At 39.2% G+C, this 24,443-nt stretch overlaps 2 protein-coding genes across 8 annotated transcripts in view; one reads left to right on the top strand and one right to left on the bottom strand.

The window, feature by feature from the left end:
* Window positions 1-1,738: 1,738 nt before the first annotated feature.
* INA (internexin neuronal intermediate filament protein alpha) lies at window positions 1,739-10,399 on the bottom strand. Its single transcript, XM_026665719.2, is given in 4 exon segments — window positions 1,739-1,943; window positions 1,945-2,205; window positions 2,502-2,626; window positions 8,483-10,399. Coding segments are annotated over 4 exon segments (1,449 nt in total). The 5' UTR covers window positions 9,497-10,399; the 3' UTR covers window positions 1,739-1,894.
* An 11,305-nt stretch (window positions 10,400-21,704) lies between these two features.
* Window positions 21,705-24,443, top strand: part of NT5C2 (5'-nucleotidase, cytosolic II) — a 68,058-nt gene continuing 65,319 nt past the window's right edge. For all 7 annotated transcript variants that reach the window (XM_087964619.1, XM_087964617.1, XM_026665522.2 and 4 more), the window contains exon 1: window positions 21,705-21,745. The gene's annotated coding sequence lies outside the window, so the exon portion shown is untranslated. The remainder of the gene's footprint in view (window positions 21,746-24,443) is intronic.

Consider the following 24,443-nt stretch of genomic DNA (forward strand, 5'->3'; position numbering starts at 1 on the left):
ATGGCCATAGTTCATTCTGACCTGCCTTCCATTCACAATATATTCACAATAGCACAAATGACAAACAGGCTGCCTAAAGTGATACATTTTTTTTATTAATTTGTGCCTTACAGAGGAGAAGAGTGTAAGTTCAAGGGACACAAGATAGAACATGGATTTGTATTATGAAACTTTGTGACAGGATGAATCAATGCAAAGACATCAAATAATACAATCTTGAATTTCTTCAGAAAGTAATTTTGTTGCTGGCAATTTTTAAGGCATTCAAAGAAAATCTAAAATAGTGTGTTCTATATAAAATTTGGCACATATTCAGATAGAGATACATAATGAAGTTAAATTCTGATAGGAGTTGGAAATCTGATTTATCAGCATTCCCAAATTCGTTTAGGAAATTTTATGTTGGTCTCTTACAACCAAGATTATTCTTGTGTCATTTGCTGCAGAAACATGGGCTGAATCTGCTACTTGTAAGAATTTTTATTTATCAGATTTCAGCACCATTTGTTTATTTAAAAAAGCAATTGTTTTTGTGTGTGTTGTGCATGTATATAGTTTTCAGTTGTGATTGGCAAGGCTGAACAAATACATTCACCTCAACCAGTCAGCAAAATTAGAAGAACCACTAAAATTCACTAGTGTATTTTATTTGTGCAATAGTGAATGTGTGTAATAAAATACATTTAGGAAAAGTCCCTCTCTTATTTAAGAAACCGTATCTCAATAACTTACATAGAAACCATATTGATTTCCATAGCACAGAAATAAGCAGCTGGCATAAATCTACATTCTTTTTCTAATGATGAACCAACACATACAACCCTGTTTTAGGTTGTGCCTTATAGAAGCAGCAACTGCTACTTTTGAATCAGCATTAGTACTGTGCTTCTAGACAATACAGGACTACATTCTTTTAGCTTTGTTTTATCTAAAGCTAACCTCTAAAACGTGTTGGTTTTTTTCATTTTTTAATAGCTGGCACTATTTATTCTAAGCAACAACTTTTAAAATTGCTGGCTACTAATGTGGCACAAGGTAAAATAGACAGTACAGTGACTTATTAGATAATCACAGAGATGGTCAAAAACATGCATTCAACTAACAGTTAACCAGAATCCTAAGACTCCTAATAATTTGAATACAGCATGTAGATTTTTTAAAGATGGGCATATTAAAAATAGTTGTGAATAATCTTAAACATCAAAAAATGTATTATGTGTCTCAACAATGTGCTAATAGCATTTCTTTTGTGCAGTGATACAGCAAGTTTATCATGGGGATGTTCATCTTCCTAAACCTTGTTCGTATTTTCTACCTAACATTCCTAGATAATTTTGTATCTCCTTGTAACGTGCATAGACCACAAAGTAAAACAAATATTTGTATTGTTTACCTCTGTGATCCAGAAGAACTAAAATGAAGTAAAGTTCATTATCTGGAAAATAATTGAATTATCTGTCAGGTTTTTTTATTTCACAATGCAGACAATAAGGATTAATCTTCATTTTACTAATGTGATTCAGTTGCTAGATTTTGCCCAACTGGAAAGTTGTGCTCAGCAGACATAAATCAGAAACATGATTTAATAAGAGTATGTGTATGCATGTATGTTAGCACATGCTTATTTTCTCTTTAATTCAGCAATTGGGAGAAATGTCTGCCTTACAGCAATGCAACTGGAGAACAAGATTTACTAGAGTATTTCTAAATAAATTTTGAGCCTCTGTGTTTCTGATAGTATTGAACGGAATGTTTCTATTGAAATAATCTACTGTGAAACATTAGAAAGTTAAATTGATGTTAGCTGGGTAAGTACCTTAATTCAGGTATAGGCAATTTAAAGACTTAAGCTATATTATTATCCCTTGTGGGTATCTGTATTTAAGGTCAGTGATTACATTTTTTGATTGATAGTATTTCCTTCTTCCAAATTTGTTTTTTCACTTTTTAATGGATGTTACGGTTTCCTCTGTCATTTCAGTAAACGGGTCTTCTACCTGGCTTGATGAAATTTTTGAGGCTAATTTAACTTCCTCTTTCTCATCTTTCTTAAAATAGAAAGAGGATGACATTTTAGAGCTGCTGGCTACAGATGAACCAAAGAGCCTGGGTTGGAAAGAGTAAGTAGGGTTGGAAAGGGGATTCAGAGATGAGATGCTCATGCTTGAAGTACTAAACCGTGTCTCTTCACCCTCCAACAACTTCCTGCAAGTACAACAAAAAAGATTTTATTAATAATGGAAATTGAGGATTTTCAGGCACAGTATATATATATATACAAGGTAAACCATGTCATGTGATAAAAAGAAATTTCCCTTTACAAAATAATCACATTCCCTGACCGTAAATGCAAAATTATAGCAAAGCATTGAAGTAAATAGGACCAAGCCATTTCTCACCAAGCTATTAGAGCAACATAAATTTGATCACCTATTTTGGGCATTTTCAGAATAGTAGGCATTACAATTCTAAGTAGATATTGAAAATCAAATCCTGGTTACCTGTATGCTGCTATCTCTATATCCAAGGCCATTTTGACATTCAGTAAATCTTGGTATTCTCTCAGATGCCGAGCCATTTCACTCTTTGTGTCTCTCAAATCACTTTCTAACTGGCTAATGGTATCCTGTAAATTCAGAGAGTTCAACGTTAACATTTTAAGGCCAAAGAAATGACTAAATAGTTTAATTCCTTTTTATCAAAAGCAATAAAAAATGAAGTTTTGCTAATTGGTTACAACACATAACAATTGGAAAATGAATTAAATTACAACAATATAATTAACAATTTGGATCTTTTTATTTGTATCAGAAGCATCTTAAAATTATAGACATATAGCTTTCAATACTGAGCAAATAAAATAGGTATAAAATAGATCTAGCAATAGCACTCAGACTTATATACCGCTTTATAGTGCTTTAGAGCCCTCTTCTAAGTAGTTTACAGAGTCAGCCTATTGCCCCCAAGAATTTAGGTCATTTTACCCACCTTGAAAGGATGGAAGGCTGAGTCAGCCTTGAGCCTGGTGGGATTCGATCTGCCAAATTACAGTAGAAGTAGCTTGCAGTACTGCACTCTAACCACTGTGCCACTGAGGCTCTATTATATACCTATACATTTATTAGGATAGAAATGCCACTTTATTTTTAGAAACTCCCAGAACTTCTAATTACTAGCTACATTGATTGTATTGATTGGACTAATACCGTGTTTCTCATATAATAAGGCCGGGTCTTTTTTTTTTTTTTTGAGCCCCGAAAAAATGGCTAGGCCGTCTTTTCGGGGGTGACTTAATTCCCTCCCCCCCCTTGCATCTTCGGGCGGGCGGCGACGGCTTGGATGTTGATCTCGGCGTTGGTGGGGCACTTCGTATTGGGGTCAACACAGGCAGCACCATATCCGGGTGAGCAACAAAAGTACTTCCTAACGGTGGGAGTTTCCGGTTTGTCGGCCCGCGGCGGCAGGGATTTGCGGCTGCGCGATCCCTGCCGCGCTAGCCGTTTTGGGCTCCGACCCAGACGGGTGCGGAGCTAGGCTGCCCTGCAGGGGCAGCTGAAGGTAGGGGATCCGGAGAAGGGTTTGGGGTGTTGCAGACCCCTCCCGGCCAGCAGAACCCCCTTTTCCCAGGGACGGTGCAGCGGCGGTCTGTAATGGCCGCCACAAAGAAGCTGGCAGCCGGGTAAGAATGCGCAGGAGGAAGTGGAGAAAGTGCTTGAGAGGAGAAAATTTTTCTTGGTTCCTAGGACTCTAAGACATATTTAACAAAATTCCTGAAAAGTATGACTTTCTGAATGATACCTTCGAGAAGAGGAAAAAACGGCAGTTTAATGGTGCTGAAAGGATAGCTTACCCTCTTTTTACTGGAATAAAAAGTGAACATTAAGAAACCTATTTTTTTAGGTGAAAACTGGCTCTAAGCGGTGAGTGGGAAAAGAGAGGACTTAAAAAAAAATATTTGTATGCTAAGACTTTGTTGGAGGAGATGCCTTAAGGATTGAAAGACTAAAATATATTGTAATAAGACTTTAAGAAACAGATTTGGACTTTCCTTTTCTTTAATTGATACTACCCCAGGAGGAGAGAGTGGGAACTCTGTCTTGGTTTGGACTGACTGAGAACTTTGGGATTGTCTTATTTTTCTTTTGGAATATTTTGGCTGTTGTAAGAGAAAAGAAAAAAAAGATTTATAATGGCTTCTTCTATCGAGGAACTGAGAAAAGACTATGAGCAAGCAAAACAAAATGGTAAAGCTGGTTTGAAAGAAGCCTTCCTTTTTTTAGAAATGGCTTTATTAATTATCAACAAACATTGCAACAGATGAAGACAGCAGAAGAAGAACAAAGAAAGGAAGCCATCTTTAATAAATCTCAGAACTCGACCAAGAGGGAAGGAAGAGGAAAAGAAGAGAAATAAAGGACTTAAGATTTAAAAAAACATTTAAGAAAGGGAAAAACAAGGTGCAAAATCAATATAAGGATGGTAAACAAAGGGAAGAGGAATGCGACAGAAGGGAAGCCAGTAAGGCAGAGGCTAGAAGAAGGGGGCTAGAAGGAGGGCTAGAAAGGTTTGTTGGGGAAGAAAGAAAGAGAAAAGGTGGAGAAAAGTTACAAAGTTTTGAAATTAAATGAGCAAAAAGAAATTTTTTTAGGGATAAAGGATAAGTATAATTTCTTCAAAGAGATTTTGCAAGGTACATAAGATGACATTGTAATATTGTATTAGAAATAGAAAATTTAAATGGTTTGAGAGTTGATAAGAGATTAAAATGTTGGAATGTTAATAATTATTGGTTTGAAAATATAATATGAGGGGAGATTTAGAATATTAAACTTTAATTAAAGAGTTTATTAAGATTATGGTATTGATGTTATTATAAAACTTTCATTATAGTATTTTGTTTTTAATATTTAAATCTATTGCTTAACTAGGTATTTAATTGTTTTAGATGTATTATTCAGTTAGAATGTACCAAGCAAAATCGGATTGGGTATTTTAAAGATTAATTTGATTAATTTAGTGGAGAGATAGAAAGGCATCATACTCTGATTAGTGATTTCAGGAGAAATTTCTTTCTTTTAAAAGGAATGAGACAAAGGTATAATAGAGAATGGACAAAAGATATAAATATAATGACTCAAATTAAGACGATTAATTAAGATAGAATCAAGAAGAGTGAAATATGTGGAGAAGTTAATATAGAAGACTTAGAATGGTAAATAAAATAAGTAATGATATGTAAGATGAGCCTGAATATAATTGAAGTCCATGAAAAGAGAGATACCTGGGTCCAAGTTACTTTCCAAAAGATCTTTTATATGTTTTGTGTGTTGTGTGATTATGTTGTTTTTTGGGGGGGAAAATTAATAAAACCTTGTAGAAATATAGAATGAGAATAATGGTAACTAAGTCAGAAAGAAGTAGATGAAATAATAATAATAAAATTGAATAAGAGTGAAGAGAAATAAAGGGAAATTGGATAAGAGGTTTTTGTATGTTTATATGGAAATGGTTTAAAATAGAATTATAGTTTACCTGACTTGTTAAATTTATAATGGAAAAAGGTTTAAACATGTAATGGAAAATGATGACTTGTGTGTTTTGAAAATCAATAAAACTTGTTTAAAAAAAAAAAAGTACTTCCTAATGGCAAGCCCCGCCACCATTCCCCCCCATTTCGCATGTTTTAATATAGGCCTTAATTTGGGGGGAGGGGCTTAATTTCATTTCATGCCTATAAAACATGCTGGGACTTCCTATTGGGGGAGGCCATATTGTTGGAGAAACAGGGTAGGAACATTCTTTCCAATTGCTTTATTAGAATAATGTTGAATAAAAACAGATTATGGCAGCTCAATAGGCAATGGTCATGTATTGTCTGTATTTGTTTCATTTGGTAATATTTCTAAAGACTAGACTAGACTAAATAGTAAAAAGAGTTATAAAATCTGATGAATTCACCATATTTCTAGTTGTGTTCTACTGATATAAAATGTATGAAATAGTGTTAATATAATTTCTGTTTGTTTAATGCTTTTGAAACTACCTTTTATTACCTTTTATTGAGAAAAAAAGAAGCAGGCAAGTTACAGGTTTATATAAATTAGGCAAAAGCGAAAACCCCTATTCTGCAAGCCCTGAACTGATGGGACATTGAGACTGTGGATGTATATTAACACTATCTGATGGTGTGCACAATTTCACACATATACATAGAATGGGCAAAAGATTGGCAGTTTTCAGGATGGTCTCTCTGCATACATGCTTATATATCAAATATAAAGAAAACTTATATTCAGTCTTGAAACCAAGAAAGAAAACATAATGAACTGTCATTGGAGTCAGCAATATTGTACATGAATGTATGTAAAAATGTCATGCAGCATGTTTAATTCACCACTATAAAAATGTATAAATTTGCATTTCTATATCCCATATGTAAATAAGATACCATATCTTTACTTGTTACTTAATCAATTAACACTCGATCTTACAAAATCTTTCCATGGATCTTTAAGGCCATTCTATTAATAATGACCACCATGCTGAAAGCTGTAGTACAGATGGAATATGATGAAACAGATTGACTCCAGGTTGGCAAAGGAGTGTGACAGGTTTGTATACTCCCTCTGACTCAAAGTACAGTATATGCTTAATGTGCATTAAAAGAAGCTGGATTAAATAAAAAATGAGAGTGGAAAATTGGAGCAAGAAACATCAATAATCTATGCTATGTTGATCACATAACTCTGCTAGCTAAAATGCAAGGATCTACAAGTGAAACTGGGCACTTAGGGAAAAAAGGAACTAAATTAAATATAAATGGGGATCATGTGACCCTGGGACACTGCTATCGTCATATGAGTCAGTTGTCAAGCATCTGAATTTTGATCACATGACCATGGGGATGCTGCAAAGGTTATAACTGAAAAACTGTCATAAGTCACTTTTTTTTGGTGCTGTTGTAACTTTGAACAGTCACTCCTAAGTGCTGTTTATAAACAATGTTAATTCAAAAACCCTGTTAACTATAGTGTCCAGGGGTGGGATCAGACAGGGTTAACTACAGGTTAGGTGATTTACTAGGTTCAGTGATTTACGATGTGCTTCCCTGCATGCTGCGCATGCCTGTAAATCATCATCAGCCTGGTGCCTGGACAGCTGAGCAGCACTGCGTTCAGAGAAGCAGCCTTTGAAAAAGCCCTTTTTTCCTGCTTTTTTAACTGCAGCTGAGCCTTGCACGGCAGCTGAAGTTGAAAAAGCAGGAAATAAAGGTCAGATAAGAGTCCAGGTGGGGGTGGGTGGGCAAAAACATCAGCAGACATAGAACCGGTTCTATGTCTGCTGCTCTTCAGAGCTACTGGTTCTACAGAGGTGGACAGAATGGGTAGAAACCCACCCGATAGTATCTATATTTCCAAAAAAAAGCTCATATTGTCTTATGTAAACAAATGAATTCAGATGACAATACATCTGCATTTTGAATGGAAAATAAGTCAATTTCTCACATGGAACCCCATTCCACATAAAGCAATGATTGTATTAAACATGTTTCTGCAGTATTGAAAGCATAGTAAATGTATAGCAGGAATGGACTGGAGTATGGAATACTCTTTCAGGGAGATCCAGCTGAGACAAACACCTTTCTGAGCTAAATGAGCACTTCTGAATGTAATTCACATTTTATTTCAATTGTCTTTTATTATCCCTATTTCAGTTCTACCTTTTCTGATTTTACAGTTTACCATCTTTATAAATTTAATTTCACAGTAACTGTGTAGCATGTTTAATTTATATAAATATAGTAAAAATCTAAGCACAAATTATCAACTGTGAAGACTTGCCCTAGGATTAGTCAAGTAATGAGTAGATATGTTCATTACAGAAAGATAATGAAAAGAACATTCTGAATAGCTGATTTGCAGAAATCAGGATCAGTAAAAAGTAAAACGTTTCATTCCTGCTACCGGTAGTCAAGAAGCACAACTCTAGAGGTGCAGTAAAACAATTGTTGGCTATATTCAGCACCACGGAGAGCAGCGTGAAAACCGTCGCGGAGCCTATAAAACATTCAAAGGAATCAGATGCTCACAGCAGACAGACATCCCGGTGCAACCCTTCCTGTCGCTTTGTCATTGAACACTGCGATTGTTTACAACAATCATTAAGCCAGCTAGAACGGCCAAAGAGAATAGATAAGGGAAGGCATAAGGCAAAACATCTGACGGGCATTAGGAAAGGTAAAAGCGACCCTGCTTAACAGAGAACTGTTTGCTGTCGATTTAACAGCCGTTCTGCGGAATGTTTTAATCTACTGGATTTTTACCTGCTGAGAGTATTTGGAGGACAAAATGCGGCAATCGCAGCAGGGGAGTGGAAGGCTTGAAAAACGTAGCTGGCCCAAATCTGCGTTAGGGGCAGCACGATATCATGTCATGGGACGCTTTGGGAGCCAAGAAGAAGCGTTTGCGCGGGCGGTCCTCACCTGTAAGCCGAGCGCCTCGGCGTTATGCCGCTCCTCCATCTCATTTAGCTGCCGCTCCAGGGATTCGTTGGCTCCGCGCAGGCTCTCTACCTCCAAAGTGCGGGCTTGCAGCTGGCGGCGGTACTCGCCGATCTCCTCGCGGCTGACTCGGATGGCCTCGTTGTTGCGCGCCGCCTGCTCGCTGAGGTTGGCGAACTTGGCGCGGTACCACTCTTCGGCCGCCTGCAGGTTCTTGGCGGCCAACCCTTCGTACTGCGAGCGTAGCTCCTTCAGCGCCGCAGTCAGATCAGCCTTGGGGGCGTCAGGCTCGATGGCAGTCAGCTGGGTTGGCTGCAAGGAGACGCTCAGCTCGGCCACCTCCTCGGCGTGGACCTTGCGCAGGAAGGCCAGCTCGTCGAGCAACGCCTCCACCTTCTTCTCCAGAGCCATGCGCGTCAAGGTGGCGCCATCCACCTCCCGCTGCTGCGCGCGCAACACCTGCTCGGCCTCCGCCTTGGCTCGGGCCTCCTCCTCGCAGTGCGCCCGTAAGCGCTGCACTTCCTCGGCCAACCGCTCCCTTTCGAGCGCCCCCTGTGCCCGGGCGGCCTCCGTCTCGTCCAGTTGGGCTCTCAGCTCGCGGAGCTCGTTCTGGAACAGCTCGGCCAGGCCGCTGGGCTCGGCGTGACGCTGCCGCAGTGCGCTCAGCTCGGTCTCCAGGAGGCGATTGTGCTGCTCCAGCTGCCTCACTTTCTCGATGTAGCCGGCGAAGCGGTCGTTGAGTCCCTGCAGCTGCTCCTTCTCATTGGTGCGGGTCAGCCGAAATTCGTCATTCAGCGCCGTTGCCTGGCTGAGATCCAAGGTGTCTGCCTGTGCCAGGCGATACGAGACGGCGCGGTTGCTACAGCGGGATACCGATTGAGACCGGTAACTGCTGGCTGTGGCCGAACTGCCCAGACGGGAGGAGTAGCGGGGCGGCTCCCCGAATATCTTCCTGTAGGAAGAGGCCAAATAGCGGGAATCCGAAGAGAAATTCATCCTGGAGGCTGTGGAGGAGGACACGCGACGCCCCGGTCTTATATAGAGAGACGGATCGCCGTTTCCGCTGCAAAAAGGCGGGGGACGTGCGCTTCTAGGGCGCGGCCAAAGGAAGGAGATTGGTTTGGGAGGAATGGGCGGAGACGATAATGAGGTGGCGCCGGCATGTTGGGTGTCTATGACAATCTCGATCCTAAACACGTTTTCTTTGACCGCAAACTCTAGGGATGCTAAAGTTTGGCCAGCTTTAGAAGGGAGAAAGTGATTTGGGGTGGGACGGGATAACTGACACGAGAAACTTAAAAAAACATCGACTGGTTGGATTGATGACTTAAAGTGGTGGTTGGTGTGTGTCTCTTCAGGACACAGAGCCAGACAAGTGTGAGAATTAGGCAGGTCGGAGGCCGAGAGGTTCTCAGGGCTCTCATCAGAATAAACGAGAGCCACCTAATTGGCGTTTAGAGTTCCATTAGATAAAATCCAAAAAGGCAGAACAGAGAGCGGTAGCTGGAGAATAAAAGACAACTGGTTACACAGTTAGTAAAAAGAATAGGTGGAAGCCCGAACAATTTCATGTTTATGGCCCTGCTTTCACGCCCTACTTTTGCGGAGCGCATTCCCAGTTGATTATAACAGTAGACGAGAAGAAATGCTGGTGGAGCTGTCCATTTTGCCGCAGTGCTGATATCGAACCCTCTCAGCTACCCCTGGCGGATGAAATGAGCTAGCGCAGCCTCTTCGCTTTTACGTTCAGAATTCGTAATAATACAAAGAAACAGTTCTTTTTAGAAATCTGTGTCTATTTTATACTTAATTGCAGCAGTAATACTGGCAAGTGCTTTGCTTTAGGTTGCTTGAATACTCCAATAGAACATGACATGAAAAGGCATGTTTCTTGTGTCTCATATCAATAAAGAAATTAAAGAAAACCTATAGTGTTTTTGATTGTAGATTAAAACTTCATATAAGTTGCCTACTTTTGAAAATATTGGTGTTTGTGGAAATACACACACACACAGCAATTTATAGCTCTTTTCATGCCTCTTTACATATTTTATTAAAATCACCATCTACCTAATCTATTACACAAGAATCCAACTATCTACAAATTGAATCTGTTGCACTATCTTTCTTTTGTGGCATGGCCTCTTGATTTCTGGATCACACCCCTTGCTTCTAGCTTGATCCATGATGATTTCTTAGATTATTGTTCAGAACCTGATAGTCTGTTGTGTATAACTGTCTTTAAATCTTCCTTTATAAACTTGATTACTTCATCTAATAAAAGAGGGAATAGAACAATGTTTTGCTAATTAGACTCCGAATGTACTTATCATTTGGTTGCTTATCTTCTTACCAAAGGCACCTACAAACAAATGTCTGTAACCTACAGAATTCTGTTTTGCCTTTAGATTAGATGAGTACTATCTGAGCTGTATATGACCACCACAATTCCATTTCCAGTCACTCATTTTCCAGAACTGGCAGGATGGAAAATTACAGGGTGTTTTTTTTAATTATTCTGGAGGGGATTTGAGGCAGAATGGATGCTCCCTTTTGATTGTGACTTTTTCCTTAAGGCCTCTCCAAACTATAAAATGACCAAAAATGTCAGCTTTACCCATTCCATGGATGTCACAACATCATTGGCTTCTGAGGGCCCCAGTCAAGACACAAACAGAAAGTTTGTTCTTAAGATGAGAGGTTGTCCAACACTGTCCTAAAGGGTTTCTAAGTTCAGCAAGAATTTCTTTACACATTTTAGGGGCAGTTTGAGATAGAAGAGGTGGCATTGATCTAAATTCACTGACACATAAATCACCATGGCCAAATCCAATTTCTCCAGGAAGAAATTTCTGCAACTGACGCAAAACCAATACTGAACAGAGACATCATTTGATTTTCCATAAGCAGTGCAAAGTCCAGAAGCATTTCCAAAATTTTTTTCACAAAATATGCTAAGCTATGCTTTTCTTTATCAGGATTTATTAAATAAACCACAATGCATCTGGTTTACAAGTAACAGTGGTTGGGTTCACACTATATACAAACACAAAAACAAGAAAATTATATTATGAATTCGTATTTCTGAACCCGGTTTGACACCAGAATGGAGAGTAGCCCATTCAGTACATATTCTGCTGCATTCAAAATCTCAAGTTATCTCTTGAATTTTGAATTTGTCTTATTAACATCCAATCCATTTAATTCGGGACTTCAAAAAGTTCCTTAATTGACATTTCCCCCACCCCAAATAATAGAGTTGGTTGTTGTAAACATAAAGGTCCAATCTTAAAACTCTATACTTACTGTCCAGAAACCACCTGTCAATAGTAAATAAAATTCCACAGATTATAGCCAAGAATGATGTTGAATTATAATCATAAGAGAATAGATGAAATCAAACTACAGCAAAACAATGTCCTTGAGTTTCATGTTGATCAAATATTTCATTGGAATGGCCAGTAGTATCAAATACTAGATGATTAACAGTAAATGATTAACTTTTGATTAACTACAAAATTAACAGTAATACTCTCCGTCCCCAGTTCCTGGCATCATGGTGACAATATGAACAAAAAATGAAATAATTATCTCCTTCCCAATAAAAAATTAGTCTGGAATTTCTATTACTTGTATTACATTTTACTACATGACATTGATCAAACCTGCAATACTGGAATCTTTTAGAAAATGGCAGTTTCTCCTGACAGAATTGGATATAAGAAGTATGGAACTTTGTTTGAAAAATTAGCCCACAATGTTAAATTGTCCATATACAAAGAAACAAAGATAAGATTGCACGTATGTTTTTTTAATTTTTATTTTGTATTTACAGTTCACCTCAAGGTCTTCTCCACAGAATAAGTAAAGCGGACGGAGCTCCAAAGCAATAGGACTCCTCAGTGAACTTCCCCACTTGCAGATCAAAGAAAGAGAGGAGGAGGATCACATGTAGAAGCTGTTTCTCTCTAGCACAGGGGTGTCAAATTCAAGGGCTGAGGGCCGGATTCGGCCCATGGGGTGCTTAGATCTGGCCCATGGGGCTGCCTTGGAAACAGCAAAGGACCGGCCCACGGTGGCCCTCCCGAGCTCTATTTTTGGCCATGACAACCTCCTGCAGCTCTCTGCCAATGAAAACAGCCCTGGCAGGCTGCATGCACCACCACCACCCCAGCTCCATTTTTGTTGGCAGAGAGCTGCATGAGGCCGTCGTGGCCGAAAAAAACCTCAACGAGTGATGAGCTGGCTACGCCCATCCTGCCCACTCCCTCCCCTGCCCCCTCAAGTCAAACACAACCCTAATGTGGTCCTCAATGAAATCAAGTTTGACACCCCTGCTCTAGCACCTGAACTTTCACAAGCAACTATGATATCCAATGACTTTAGTTCCACTGTGCAATCCAGTTCTTTCTCATGTTGCTTTCAAATATTCCACATTCATTCATTACCTCACCCACTCACTCCTTTTTTTTCTTCTAATTAATTAGAATGCCTATTGGGGCCCCAGTAGTGTGGTCAACTTCATTACAAGTATAAGGAAGCAACAAATGAAGAAGGGACCCAAATTTTCTGTACCTGTGAGCCCTAAGGAGAGTGACTCCCTCATCTCTCTTGTTTAAATCCTGGAAGATGGTTGTTCAAAGGGACATACTATTTTCAGAGTATATCATCAGGTTTCCTTACTTATTATTGCTCTGTTTTTAATGTTTATGTTATGGGTTTTAAGTTTTGTTTTCAAATGGTTTGATTTCAAACTTCACTTGAATAAAACTTAGAATAAGCAATGTAATTCATTTCTCCTCTCTCAATGTACCTTTTACATTGAACAAGCATGAGAAAGTGTAAAAAAACAGTTGCTGCCTTAGATGACCTATATATACCTACAGTTCTTATGCTGTATCTTTCATTTTCCTTCAAATAAATATTACAAATAACTTCGAGAAACCTATTTTTAGAATAACTGTTTTCGGTCCTGATTGCTAGGAGAAAAGTCTGAGAATTTGCTGTTTTCACCATCCAACAAGTGGGCCCTCTCTGAGGCTCTTAATTTAGATACATTTGCTTCACGTCTCCAAGTACTGATTTCTAGGTGCTTTACAAATCATTTCTAAAATAAAATGAGGCTCACCCACAAAAATAGGGTAAAGAAGCAGTTACCAGATTTACAAACCTTGAGTCTGCTTTCTATCTGAAGTACAAGTGAACAAACATGTTAGCAACTGTACAATTTTGAAGAGTAATTGTAATTGGCTACCAGAATGTTCCTTTCTGAGAGGCCTAAACTATTCTCCCTTTTACCATGTGAAATTGTCTGTTGGAGAGCACTATGCTAATATAACATGAATAGAGAAAAATATCACAAAATAGGCCTGAAATTAGCTCTGTTGTGTGCTAGCACATTCTGGGGAGCAAAGACCAAGAAAAAGACAATAAATTGGCCCAGAGATTACATAAAGAAACCTGTCTGTCTGCTTGCCTTCTCTGCCATTTGGATAGTAGCTTCTTCTAAGCATAGGATAAGCTAAGATAAGAAGGACAGGAATATTCAAAAGAATGCTTCAAATATACACAGGGACTATTTTTTAGGGGAGAGTACAAGTGGTACAGGAATTACCAGCCTGGTTTATTATTTGCACTAAATCATTGCTTAATCACAATTTATTAAGTAAATCATAGCGTCTGGGTTCATACAAACTGCTGAGCCATAACCAAAATAAACCCTATCATCATGGCTTAATGGGAATCCAAATCCATCTAAGCCATTATTTCTCAAGACTCTTAATCCAAGGAATAAAGGCTAATAAACTCTGATGGAAAAAATAAATCAACATTCAGTTTAGTAACCAATCAACATCAGTGGGCCCTGATACCAGAATATGCTGAATTGGGGATTATCCCATTTACCAATTAAATAAATTAAAACTGTTAGGTACAGAACAGAACCAGAAGGTTTAAATAAAAAAAATATAAAGCTAACCCTTAATTGGAAGATATTTTCATCAAATGTGATTTTAAGAAAAGGATAGTCAGACATTGGCATTTTACAGCCACTAGGCCACATCTGGCCCTTGGCCTGTCCCTGCTGGCCCATGTGAAACCAATCAGAAATCAGAAATCAAATGTAAATAAGTATCCGCCACGCATGCAGTACAATTGCATGGCTTTTATTTTGAAAGAGACTTTTTTGCATTTTACATATGTGCGTGCATGGTCCTCAAGAACACACTCAGTTTCTCATGTGGCCCCCTTGGGAAAATTAATTGCCCACCCTTGGTCTGAAGTATCTTGATAACTTGAATCACTAAATGAGGTACAAATATTGAACTAAATAATGATGCAAAAGATTGGATTCGAAAGTGGCCTTACTAAATTAAGATATGTGATGTATAATCAAAGAAATATGAATCATCTTATCAAAATATTATTGTAGAATATTAGCCTCAGATGAGAGGTCTACTCACCTCACTGGCTGGCTTCATACACAATGCTATGGCAGGGCTTCTTAAATAAACATAATAGCTACTTTTCCTCAAAACCATACAAACTGCCTTAGAGCTTAATATAACACATAGGTATGTATCTATTGCTGCCTGATTTGGGCGAATTACTTCTCCCTAACAGCCCCATGCCTCTAAAAGTGGATGGATAAAAGATAGACTCGCTTGAATAGACTCTGATTCCTGAAAGTTATATGCCCATATATATTTTTTCCCTGTTGGCAATAATAAAATGATTTCGGTTGTCTTTTCAGGATGTTTTTCACCTTTCCTCTTCTATAACCCTGATATTTCCTGGCAGTCTCCTACCTAGCTACTAAACAACTAAGCCTGCATAGCTTTTAAGAATCTGCTACATTCAGCTGGGTGCTGTTGTTTATGAGACAAACATGGATATTATGCTGGGTTAACTAGCATAATATGAAAAAGATTGCTAATTTGATCATTATTAGTAGGAGAAAGAGAGAGACATCCTACTAATACATATATAGGATGGGAGGTAGGTAAAGAACTGAGCTCTGGAAATGGAGAATGGAATCACTCTGTCACTAATATGACAAAATATCTTTCAAACTAAAAACAATACAAATGATTAAGACACATATATTAAAAATATATTATGGCAATGCATATATAAGCCCTATTCCCCCTACATCTGGCTACCTATCAGGATGTTAGATAGGAAGCTATCCTATTTTTTTTTCTTTTATACTCCTACTTTCTGTATTTTGGGGGAATTATTTTATTTGCTTCCTTTTCTTTCTCTTCTCTCCTTCTTAGATGTTTCATCTTACCCATTCCTCAAACTTTGGAGCTTCTGTGTCACTTTCTTTAATTGATTTCCAGTTATTGTCCCTTTATTCACCATCTCCTTCTAGGCACATTTAGGAAACTGTGGTGAGTACGAAAAACGTACACAAGGCCTCTCAAGTTAACTTCCAGGCATATTCATTTAGAAATGACCTCAAGTAACATGGCTAAGAAATATTTTACCTGATACCTGCCTGTCATCTGTCCTTTCATATGATATTCCAGGAAGTGCCCATTTCAGCTCGTCCAAATTTGTAATTTTAATCTTCTGTGTGATATCTTGATAACTTTTAAAGGCAGCTGCAGATGCATGCAGAAGAGGGCTCTCTTACCTAGGCTGCAGAATTGTAAATGGTAATTGTATGGCAGAAAATAGTGTTTTATGTCTTTTGGTTGCCATCTTCTGGTTGTCCAGAGCTTTGTAGCTCTAATATAGATCAATAATCTGATCTAACTAAAGAGTTTCATATCATTTTTATTCTACACTGATGAGGTTTGGTTAAATAGCTTAAATTTCTAATAAAACATTGAAATGAAGGATCTTTGTAAATGTACTATAGTGAGAACTGAATTTTAATTCTTTGTCTAAAAAGTGGGGTTTTGAAATAAACAACCCAGTCTAATTTCTAAATAAACCCAATGGTTAACTATCTAATAGATTTCTTTTTTCCACAAAATGTCAAAAAAAAAAACAACCCAAACAAATGTCCATTATATTATATACCAAAAATACAGCTCTATATCTATACAGCTCTCAAAACCCATCAGGGTTAAGATGCACACTACAATCCCTAGCCAAATTCTGAAGAGGGGACAAATTATTGATAAACAATTTTAAAACTAAAGTTTGGGTTTTTGTCAAATGAAGATAGTTCTGCTAAAAGAAGAGCTAATGGCCACAATAGAATGGATTCCTCTCTGGACAAGAAGAGACTTGAGATTGCCCACAAGTGTTCATATAGTTGTTCCTCATGAGGAGACTGTGGGACAGCAGTCATTCGCAGGTTTAAAACCATCTTTTTGCTCAAACTATGGTTGGCACCTTCAACCATACTTCATTCCCCTGAGTTTACATACTTTCTTTTCTAATCACTTTTGGAAATTGTTAACTGCTTTTCAACTATTACGAACCTTTGTCTCCATAAGTTTTACAGCACCAAATGAATTACTTTCAAACCAAAGTTTTAAATACAAAAATAAGGATTGTATGGGTGACTAAAATTTTGATTTTATAAAATGTTGATTTTTTGGAAATAAATTTTGGAATTAATAATAATGATTCTTTCCATGAGGAAATACTTTTGTTTTGAATTCTTTAAAAACATGAAATTGGATGGACTTTGAAATTCTGGACACTAGAGGGAACCAGAAGCAACTACAGATTTTAATAAAGAACATTTAAATTTGACTTATTAATACAAAATATTTTAACATTGGGGATATTTTGAGATGTTTTTGAACAATGGACCTATAAGATAATTTTAAGAATGCCTGCCATGATAGATGGACTGTTTTAAATATGCTATGCAAAAGGAACAAGACAAAACTGACACTGATAGAAAACTTCTTCGAAGAATTTTGTAAAAACTAAAGACAAATCTAGTTTTAAGACATTTTTGAAGGATTAAAGATCCAGATAGTTAAGTAAAAGGAACAATTATAAAGTTGGTTTATTTGATCAAAACTGAAATTGATGTTATTGCTGGTAATCCTTCATGGAGTTTTGCTGATAAAGACTGAAATGCTGGGGTTATAAAGATTTGCTTGTAGATAAGAGGTGGGAAGAAATGATCATTTGTTGTAGATTGAGAAGGTGATAGGTTACTAAAATTATTTATATTTGTCGTGATGAAGGGGGAAGTCATTTCTTTAAATATTTCTTTTCATTGTATTTCTATTTTTATTTCTTTCTTGCATCATCTTTATTTTTATAGTTTTTAAATTTACATTCATTTTTGTTGTAATTTTTAATAAAATTATGAGTTTTTTAAAAAGGCAGCCAAAACAATAAGCTTGTATATATTGGATATAGAATGGCAAATTAGTTCTGCCTTCTTACCTAAACATTTTTATTAAGCAGCTTTGCCCATGCGAAAAGCAGAGAGTTACTTGAAATACACTGCTCAAAAAAATAAAGGGAACACTTAAACAACACAATGTAACTCCAAGTCAATCACACTTCTGTGAAATCAAACTGTCCACTTAGGTAGCAACACTGATTGACAATCAATTTCACTTGCTGTTGTGCAAATGGAATAGACAAAAGGTGGAAAGCATAGGCAGTTAGCAAGACATCCCCAATAAAGGAGTGGTTCTGCAGGTGGTGACCACAGACCACTTCTCAGTTCCTATGCTTTCTGGCTGATGGTTTGGTCACTTTTGAATGCTGGAGGTGCTTTCACTCTAGTGGTAGCATGAGATGGAGTCTACAACCTACACAAGTGGCTCAGGTAGTGCAGCTCATCCAGGATGGCACATCAATGTGAGCTGTGGCAAGAAGGTTTGCTGTGTCTGTCAGCGTAGTGTCCAGAGCATGGAGGCGCTACCAGGAGACAGGCCAGTACATCAGGAGATGTGGAGGAGGCCGTAGGAGGGCAACAACCCAGCATCAGGACCGCTACCTCCGCCTTTGTGCAAGGAGGGACAGGAGGAGCACTGCCAGACCCCTGCAAAATGACCTCCAGAGGGCCACAAATGTGCATGTGGCTGCTCAAATGGTCAGAAACAGACTCCATGAGGGTGGTATGAGGGCCTGATGTCCACAGGTGGGGGTTGTGCTTACAGCCCAACACCGTGCAGGACGTTTGGCATTTGCCAGAGAACACCAAGATTGGCAAATTCGCCACTGTGAATGTGCCCTGTGCTCTTCACAGATGAAAGCAGGTTCACACTGAGCACATGTGACAGACATGACAGGGTCTGGAGACGCCGTGGAGAACATTCTGTTGCCTGCAACATCCTCCAGCATGACCGGTTTGGCAGTGGGTGTGGGGTGGCATTTCTTTAGGGGGCTGCACAACCCTTCATGTGCTCACCAGAGGTAGCCTGACTGCCATTAGGTACCGAGATGAGATCCTCAGACCCCTTGTGAGACCATATGCTGGTGCGGTTGGCCCTGGGTTCCTCCTAATGCAAGACAATGCTAGACCTCATGTGGCTGGAGTGTGTCAGCAATTCCTGCAAGACGAAGGCATTGGTGCTATGGACTGGCCCGCCCGTTTCCCAGACCTGAATCCAATTGAGCACATCTGGGACATCATGTCTCGCTCCATCCACCAACGCCATGTTGCACCACAGACTGTCCAGGAGTTGGGGGATGCTTTAGTCCAGGTGTGGGAGGAGATCCCTCAGGAGACCATCCGCCACCTCATCAGGAGCATGCCCAGGCATTGTAGGGAGATCATACAGGCACGTGGAGGCCACACACACTACTGAGCCTCATTTTGACTTGTTTTAAAGAATTACATTACATCAAAGTTGGATCAACCTGCAGTGTTTTTTTCCACTTTAATTTTGAGTGTAACTCCAAATCCAGACCTCCATGGGTTGCTAAATTTGATTTCCATTGATAATTTTTGTGTGATTTTGTTGTCAGCACATTCAACTATGTAATGAACAAAGTATTTAATGAGAATATTTCATTCATTTAGATCTAGGATGTCTTATTTTTGTGTTCCCTTTATTTTTTTGAGTAGTGTGTATAGGTACCAGTAGTACTTAACTTAAGAACCCCAAATTTATGTTGTTAAACAAGATAGTTATTAAGTCAGTTTTCCCCCATTTTACAATTCTTCTTGCCACAGTTGTTAAATGAATCAGGCTTCCCCATTAACTTTTATTGTCATATCATAAAAGGTGATCACATCACCTGGGACATTGCAACCATCATACATATAAGCCAGTGGCCAAGCATCCAAATTTTGATCACGTGACATGACATGAGGATGCTGCAATGGTTGTAAGTGTGAAAAATGGCCACAAGTCACTGTTTTAAAGTGCTATTGTAACTTTGAATGGTCACTAAACAAACGGTTGTAAGTCAAGGTCTACCTGTATTTAGAAGTTTCCTCACCATAGCCTGCTGCCTGCTACAGCTTTGGAAGGGAAATTCAAAAGAATCCCTTATAATGACCAATTGTGTCCTTGTGGATCAAATACAATCTCTAAGTCATGTTTTATTATAGAGCCTCTTCTTCACAGACATTAGGAACAGGTATATTTCACCTCATAAATGAAGACAATTATAAGTGTCCCAGGATAAAGTTGCAGGATCCAATCTGGGTTGGTCACCGGGATCCCCTACAAGGATTGCCCCTACAACTATGTAGGATATAAGGAGAGGAAGTTAACCACTAGATTACAAGAACCCAAACGAGGGTTCAGGTAAGGAGATCCAAACTCATTAGTAGCCTCATATTGCAATGAACAAGGACATACATTCAATTTTGCAGCTATTAAGATTGTTGGCTGAGCAGGGACCAAAATAGCCAAGGAAATGATTGAAGCCCGAGAAATGGGCCCCTTCTCAGTCAACAGGGGTGCAGATTTACCAACAGCTTATCAACTACTCAGAAGCTGAGGGCTTGGCAACACAAGGGAACCACAACCAATGACTTAATAGCTGCCCATCAACACTCCCAATCAAAATAACTAAAAAGCCACAGACAACCAGGCACCACATAAATACTACACATAGAATAACCCAAAACACACAGTTTGCTAGAGAGAAGTTCCCCGAGGACGGGCTCCAGTATGAGCCTGAAAGCTCAGATGACTAAACCTCTCATCCCAGTGACCGACCCATATTGGAACCTGCAATATTTTACCTTGTTTAATGGACTTCCTAGGATATAAGAACCTTTAAAAAAATATTCACTACTATTGAGTGCATTGTTACACCTCTGGCAGTGAACAAATTCTGCCTTTAAGATCAGAAGCCAAATCTATTCTGCTCCTGGATAAAAAACATACCAATTGTTTCTTGCCTTTTCCTTTCCTTTTAGTCAGCATTTAAATAATAACAAAAAAATCCACACGTTTTTTCCCTTTTGTTTTCCCCCCTGTATTTTGACCCATGACCTTAAATAGAATAAATGACACGAAATGCATGAAAAATACCTGAGAAAATAATACAATTTTTAGAAATAAATTTCACTTTAGCTAACGTTAACTTTTTAAAAAATAGCTTTAAAAAAAAAAAACACGAAAAGTCTTCAGCTTTTGCAACGATATTTAAGAGGCGCGATTAGCCCCAGACCCCAATTGCCTTATGTTACTTTTGAACTGGGTGCTGGCATAAATCGGCCGAGAAATGAATGAAACGCCGGAAAGCGACGCTCCCCGTGGGCGAAGTTACCAAACAGCGCCCTCTGCTGGCGTTTTTTATGTGCGAGCCAAGTCTCCTCCCCTTCGCGCATGACCGGTAGCGTTTGGCTCTTTTAGGGACGCTCCGCAAATGTTTGCTCCCCCCGTCTGCTGTTTTGGCAAGTAAGCGAGCAACGGTTGATCGGTCCCTGATATCAATTGGATTCCACATACGCGAAGCCAAAAAATGCGCTTCGTTTGCTAACGTTATCTTGACCTCCAGCAAAAAGCAGCGGCATTTCTTCATAAAGTCGTCGGCTTGATTGATTCTGTGCCAGCGAGGCCTTTTCCATTCCTAGCGGCTACATCGCTAAGATTTTATTTTTATTTTTCCCCCATGATGCACGCGCTGATCTAAAAGCCTTCACCGGCTTTGCGGCTCTGCAGGAGCATTGCACCTTGTCTCCAGTCCCTTAATCGAGGGGCCGGCGAGGGGGAGGGGGGGGGGCAAGAGGAATAAAGCGATGGAGGGAAGGGCTATTCTTGCGCATGCGCGGCTTGCGAGGTCCGGCGCTACAGCAGTCCTGCGGTTTCTTTTGGGCGAGGGCGAGAGGCGACGGGCGACCGTGGAGAGGTGAGCGGGGCAGCGGGGGCCGAAGAGCCTCCAGCGACTCTCTCGCGCCCTGGCAGGGAACGGGAAAGGGGAAGGAGAGCGGTGCCCGTCTTGCCAGGCAAGACGCAGGAAGTCAGGTGCCCCCCGACTCCTGTTTCAGGCGGGGGAGGAAAAGAGAGGGAGAAGCGCCGTCCTGTTTCTTTTCCTCTCCGGGGGCTACCCTTCCCTTTCCCCGGCGGCAGCAGGAGGATCCTCCGGCTGCGCGCGCTCCTCGCCCCATCTACGCACTTAAACGCAGCGCGGGAGAATTGGTGGTAGAAATGCCGTCCGGGCTGAAGGGGAGAATCGCCCCACCGGGTGGAGAAAGGAGGCAGGCAGGCAGGGTGCCCCAATCTCGCAGGGTGAACCCCAGCACGGTTATAACATTCTCTCGTTCACTCTCCCTCTCGCCCCCAAACATAAGAATAAACATGGGGGGGGGGAGGTACATATACTAAAGTGTCGGTTGAAAAGTGAGCGGTTTTATCTTCTTGAAGCTTGACCTCCTGCTATATTTCTCTTTGGGAATGAAAAGTCTGAAGAAACGGCCCAAACTTCCTTTGCAATCCGCTCGCTTTGCGCCTGACATTTGGAGTCTCACTCCGCGTTTTGCTCAGTGCTGCATGCATGTCCACCTTCTGTCACCCGATGTGTTGTTAACATGGGATCCTTTCAGCACTCTTTAATTTTTTAACCACTTCTCCTCTCAAATGTGGATCAAAATAACCTTCAAGATTAGAAGAAAAAAAGATGGATCTGAAGGATTGATAGAAGAAACAGCGTTCTTTAGAGATATTGGATGGAATAATCATTTTGGGTGTAAGGAATTGACAGGTGCAATCTGTTTTTAGGTCCTCAAAAGGCTCTGATTAGCACAGGAACATTCTTTGGCCAATGTAAAGTGCCAGTCAATTTGATGCATAAAATGTACTGCCTGAGTTGCAATCTCTACCTGCCGAGGGCCAGGACTTGTTTTAAAACTATACTTTTTAGATGTCAGGTCTTTCTTCTGTTCCTACTTACCTCAATTATAACTTGACTCCAAATTTGCAGTCTCCCCGCCCCCCTATTTCTTTACTGCAGTTATGTACCATTTGGAATCATATCTCAAATGTTCATAGACACTAAAGTTACTTTATTTTCAAGATTTATTGTAGTGGGAGCCCTTGTTTAATTGGGAAAAGGGTTATATTTTAAACAGTAATGAGTGGTTTGATTGCCAGAACTTTGCAAAACATTGGGGTAAAATGTGTGTTTAAATCAGCTAATTGTGAAATAAAGTGTAGGTTAGAAGAATTCCGGTCATACAGTCAGTTTATTTCAGACTCAAGCATCATTAGCACAATTGAATTTTGTATTAGATATGTCCTGTTAAAATTTTAAGTATTTTTTGGCCTTGTAGTTGAGATTGAGCAGTAGTTTGGAAAGACAACTGACATTTTGTTCTTCATATAATTTCATTGTGCAACCACAAAAATATGCTGAAAGAGAGGGACAAAGGTTGTATGTAGAGTAACTAGTTGGCCTAGCAATTGTTGGAAGTTTCAGAGAAACATTTTGCAGGAACTGAGTTGACGTTCTTTATTTAAAAGTTGGTAGCCTTGGGGAAGGTTTTTGCAATAGGCCATGGTTGATAAATTACATCAGAGAGATAACTGTCAAGTTGAGTAATAGGCATCTGAACATGTGTTTTATTTTCCTTTAGGCTTTTAAGAACATCTGTCATTGATGTTCTGTTGCAACATGAAGCAACTTGCAGTAATCATACATTACCTAAATTGTTTAGTATAAATCATCTGTATTTTGTGGTATTAATTAACTGCAGTCCTTGATACCTAAATTGTTCAGTGTAAATCATCTTATTTTGTGGTATTAATTAACTGCAGTCCTTGAAACTGTAAATAATTAAACTTCTTAATGTTCAAGTGTTTGAACTTTGTTCTTCTAATAAGGACATCTGACCTGCTGGTCTTTGTTTATATCTATAGATATAAGAATTTCTAATTGCTATGTATAATGCTAAATATTCATCAAAAACATTTGACATTGCTGTACTGTATTAAAGGATGATAGGGTCATAAAAAGGGAGTCACTGTATTTACTTGAAGATAATTTTTGCTTACTAGAATTGTCTTCTGTTTATCAAAAATGTGATGTAGAAGATTATAGAATGTAGAAGATTTAGTTGAAAGCAAATAGATTATAGGTACACTGGCTGATAATAGGGCAAAAGTACAGAAGCTTCAGGAGGAATAGTATTGAACATGTTATCTCAATCTTCATTTGTGACCCTCATTTGTAGAAGGTGAGTATCTTCTTTCGAGAGCCTCCTCAATCCACATGGATTAAAACTCTTGGAAATTGTGATCCTTAGCTGATGAACCTGTCCATTGCAGAGACTCTTTTAATTTTCACCACTTTCCCCCCAACTTGTATGGAGTAAGATGAGCTGAATAGATTGATCCTTAATATAGCACAAGACTTTTGAAAGGGGAACTTCACACTGTGTATAAATATGAACCAGCTCTTTTTGAATCATTAAAGGGGGCACATTGTTTACAAAAATGGCTTTGGAAGCTGCTCCTGGTTGTCTCTCATGTGCAAAATGCACATATGGATGTAAAGGCAGCAAAAGCTGCTTCCAGAGTTAAAACAACTGCTTTAATATTTTCAAAAGAGC

This window comes from Notechis scutatus, chromosome 4 (genome assembly GCF_049901735.1).
Source record: "Notechis scutatus isolate UNSWTSFEM ecotype Mainland chromosome 4, rNotScu1.2, whole genome shotgun sequence".
Classification (NCBI taxonomy): domain Eukaryota; kingdom Metazoa; phylum Chordata; class Lepidosauria; order Squamata; family Elapidae; genus Notechis; species Notechis scutatus.